Source organism: Engraulis encrasicolus, chromosome 24 (genome assembly GCF_034702125.1).
Source record: "Engraulis encrasicolus isolate BLACKSEA-1 chromosome 24, IST_EnEncr_1.0, whole genome shotgun sequence".
Taxonomy (NCBI): domain Eukaryota; kingdom Metazoa; phylum Chordata; class Actinopteri; order Clupeiformes; family Engraulidae; genus Engraulis; species Engraulis encrasicolus.
In genome coordinates this window covers 23,140,868-23,145,069 of record NC_085880.1, presented here as the reverse complement: position 1 = coordinate 23,145,069, position 4,202 = coordinate 23,140,868, and the positions used below count along the sequence as shown (strand labels likewise).

The following is a 4,202-nucleotide window of genomic DNA, read 5'->3' as shown; positions in this document are numbered from 1 at the left end:
GGCTAACCATCAGGGGGTATATTAAGAATATAGTTAAGTCATAAACCAGGCTTGGTTAAGTGATAAACCAGGCTTAGTTAACTAACAAGGAGCGGTAAACCTACCAATAGATATACCACAGGCATCATTTAGTTGAGAAAACGAGGGCCCCCCAGGCTCTTCTATTAGATGATTTATGTACCTCTACCACAAAGTTAACTTAACCTGGCTTACTACTGAACCTGCTTCTTAGTATGCCCCCCTGATGTGTTCGCGGGAAGTTTGTCTGCCTGTGTGTGTGTTTGTGTTTGATTGTGTGTGTCATGACAGAGTAATCACTAGCTATGTTAGCCATTGGTGTAACGGAAGTGCGTTGGCTAGAGTCTTTATTGCACAGCTTCCCATCTGTAGCTAGGTCATTGAGAGGAGTGACGGGAGGTGGCCTCTCAGAGGTGGGCGTAGGCTAGCGTGTTGATTGACAGTACGATTGACCACTAGTAGTCGACGAGGTGGCCTCTCAGAGGTGGGCGTGGTCTAGCGTGTTGAATGACAGTAGGATTGGCCACTAGTAGTCGACGAGGTGGCCTCTCAGAGGTGGGCGTAGGCTAGCGTGTTGATTGACAGCAGGATTGGCCACTGGTAGGCCAGGTGGCAGGCAGTGTGGGAGGAGCCTGACATGCTGGCGTAGGCGTCCCATTGAGTGCGGTTTGCGTAGGCGTCATCCAGCTCTGAGCTGTCGTCCGGGCGGCGCTGTGCGGAGGCGTACCACCCCCCCGCTGCCAAGGCCACCGCCGCCCCGGCTGCTGCCCCCGCCGCCACACGCACCGGGGACGAGCGCACGCCACCGCGACCTGAAACACACACACACACATCATCTATCATCTCTCAAACACAACTGCTTTTGCTGTTATCCCCGTTTCTACACGCACTGGGGACGAGTGCACACCACCGCAGCTTGAAACGCACGCACACATGCACGCACACATTAACATCACTGCTCCTGCTGCGACCTCTGCCGTTACACACACTGGAAACTCTTGTCAAAAGAAAGTCGCTGCCTAGAATTATTTAAATATACATGAACCATGTTACCAACCGACGTCCAGTACCCCAGTTAACACAGCTCTGGGGCTTCTATTAGATCAGGGGTCCCCAAACTTTTTTTCTCTGGGGGCCACATTATCGTTCCTGACTGTGATCAGGGGCCGGGATCAATTATGTGGGCTGTATACTAGGCTACTGCCTGTTATCGCCATAATTTCTAGCACGGCAATCGCATTACACGCTGAAGAAGGGCTCTGCCCGAAACGTTTGTAGGCGAATAAACAGAGAAAAATCTGAAGAGTGCTGTCCTTCCCTTCCTTCATTCATAATTTCTTGCACAAAATAGCTCATCATTACAAGTGATTTGCAAAAGAAGTGAGTGAGTACTTCACATGTTTTTCAATTTGAAATAACACAGGTATTCCTTTTAATTTCCAAAAACCATGTGAAAATAGCTAGGAAAGGTTAGAAACATATGGTGATTGACGGTTTAGGAGTGATACAATAGAAATCGTAGGCCTGTTTATATTACAGTGAGATGAGAAACTATCAAGACAAGAAATTTCTGGTGATTCACATTAAGTTAGCGAAAATTAAACTGTAGGTTGGCCTGTTGGTAAATATATGTTATCTTTTTTTCTGTGAGGATTGCTCCTTTGGGCCAGTTCAAATGGTGAGATGCAGAGAGGTGGAGGGCTGGTCAAAGGGGCCTGGCGGGCCGCATCCGGCCCCCGGGCCTTAGTTTGGGGACCCCTGTATTAGATGATTTACCTCTTTACTTAACCTGGTTTAGTCCTGAATCAGCTTTGTACTATAGGCCCCTGGAGCTTTACCTGTGCTGCGTCCGCGGGCGGTTCCTCTGGCGGAGCCTCTGGCGCCACCTCTGCCTCCCTTGGGGAACACCGGCTCACACAGCAGGGCCAGCAGCAGCAGCAGCACCCAGCTCACTGCACACACACGCCTCATAGCGCCCTGCACACACAGAAGAGGAGAGAGATGAACACACACACACACACACACACACACACACACACACACACACACACACACACACACACACACACACACACACACACACACACACACACACACACACACACACAGCAGCAGCACCCAGCTAACTGCACACACACGCCTCATAGCGCCCTGCACACAGATAAGAGGAGAGAAATGAATACACACACACACGCACACCCACACACACACACACACAGCAGCAGCACCCAGCTAACTGCACACACACGCCTCATAGCGCCCTGCACACAGATAAGAGGAGAAGGATGAATACACACACACACACACACACACACACACACGGCAGCGGCAGCAGCAGCATCCAGCTCACTGCACACACACGCCTCATAGCCCTGCACACAGACAAGAGAGGGATGAACACACACACACACACACACACACACACACACACACACACACACACACACACACACACACACACACACACACACAGCAGCAGCAGCCAACTCACCTCACAGACACAGGTGAGCTACGTTTTATGTATTGTATGCACCTATTTTTATTTTATTTTGGCGTGGAATGATCCAAGAAATAGATAATTAATTTAGTTAATTAGTACCGTATTAATTTATCATTAATGATGTAACCATGTGTCCCACGGAACATGAGGAAGAGAGATGGGGAAATATTTTCACATCGTAAACCCACAAAGATTAAGCCCCATTGAGAAGAATTTGTAGGCTTACAGAGACTTGAGTATCCCTGAGCAGGGTAGGCTACTCCTGCAACTCAGATTTTGGACAACCCAGAGCCGTATATTATATACGGCTCTGCGACAACCGGGGAGACAGTGACATCCTGTGGACATACGCAGTAGTGCAACCTAATTTATTGGCATAATGGTTAATTTCGAGACATAACACCAAATTTTAGCATAGCTCTAACATTTCTGTCCGAATTCGTATACATTTTTTCACACTCAGCGAGTAGGCTTTGTGTTTAAACACTGCAAACTACAGCAACATCTTGGCGTACCAAAACAGCACTGTGATTTGGGTTAGGGTTTGGAATGGAAATAATGCGAAGAGAGAGGAATCTGAGGACGAATAAAATATTCGTGGGCAGAAATTAGGTTTAACGGCTGCTGCACCTGTCAAACAGGCCTATCTGAATATTTGACAATCCTCAAGACAGCGTCTGTAGCCTACCCTTCAAAATGATGCTCATAAACAGTGCAAGGTGCCCTGCACATCCATCCAATACAAAAATGACATCCTCTTGTGGTTCATAAGATAAACGGGCAATTTGTTATAACGCTTCGATTCATCACTTACCCCAAAGCCAACGGGATGTCTTCACTGTTGATAATATCAGGACAACCCCCAGGTAAAGGTAAAAACGTTAGCCGTGCGATGATGCTACCCGTGCGCACAGAATCACATACACGTGCGCGCGCGCACAGTTTGCTTCATGAAGTATAAATAATTCACGGTTTCATCTTGTTATCGTCATGTCACGCTCTGGTTTTCTTATCTTTCATTGAGATTTACACAAAATTAAAGACAATATCTAGGCTCCTGTATTGCATTCTATAGGCCTACAGGTGTGGTGGATAGGCTGTTCTGAAGGCTGGTCGTTTTTCCCCCTCCAATAGCCTAGTTAGTATGAGAGCGCAGTAATTTGGGCTATTTGCAGCCTATATGCCCTGCAATTTATTTGGAACATTATTCTGTGAAAACAATGAAAACGTTTTTATTGGCCTGATATATCATCAGTGGTGCGATGTCTCTTCGGGTACATAAAGCGACTGCTTGTTATTTGCAAACCCCCATATAAAAGCAATACATGGACATATAGATTTTTCATTATTTATTTTATGTTATTTATTTATTTTCTCGGAGAATCTCGAGAACCTCCTACCTCATCTTGGTTTTTGATTGGCCTTGAAGCATCGCGAGATTTCAGAGGGGCCGAGACTGCCTCGGCTGAGTGCTCTGGTTCCATGATTTTTGAAGCCCGCAGTTAAAGAGCCTAATCAAGACTAAAGTTTGTAAACTGTGGCAAGAGCAGTGGGTAGCAAATACAAAGGGGAGGTTCCTGTTTAAGATCCAACCACAAGTCCCCACAAGAAGACCAGACAGCAGGGACAGAAGAGCTGACACAGTCACCACAAGGCTTAGAATAGGACACACGCAACTTAATCA

General features: G+C 47.0%; 1 protein-coding gene across 2 annotated transcripts; it reads right to left on the bottom strand.

Moving 5' to 3' along the window:
- Positions 1-339: 339 nt before the first annotated feature.
- Positions 340-3,372, bottom strand: sprn (shadow of prion protein). 2 transcript variants are annotated; one of them, XM_063191604.1, is made up of 3 exons: positions 3,333-3,372; positions 1,857-1,995; positions 340-830 (listed from the first exon to the last, which is right to left on the bottom strand). In XM_063191604.1, the coding sequence occupies exons 2-3, from the start codon at positions 1,987-1,989 to the stop codon at positions 568-570; spliced, it is 396 nt and encodes a 131-aa protein (XP_063047674.1). In that variant the 5' UTR covers positions 1,990-1,995; positions 3,333-3,372; the 3' UTR covers positions 340-567. The 2 variants fall into 2 exon arrangements, with proteins under 2 accessions (XP_063047674.1, XP_063047675.1); XM_063191605.1 differs by lacking the exon at positions 3,333-3,372 and having other exon boundaries at positions 1,857-2,019.
- Between the last annotated feature and the right edge of the window lie 830 nt (positions 3,373-4,202).

Bases quoted from the DNA above. Each gene is read 5' to 3' on its own strand.
- sprn (XM_063191604.1), bottom strand. From the start codon at position 1,989: ATGAGGCGTGTGTGTGCAGTGAGCTGGGTGCTGCTGCTGCTGCTGGCC. The intron at 831-1,856 runs GTAAAGCTCCAG...TGTGTGTTTCAG, and splicing joins CGCCCGCGGACGCAGCACAG to GTCGCGGTGGCGTGCGCTCG.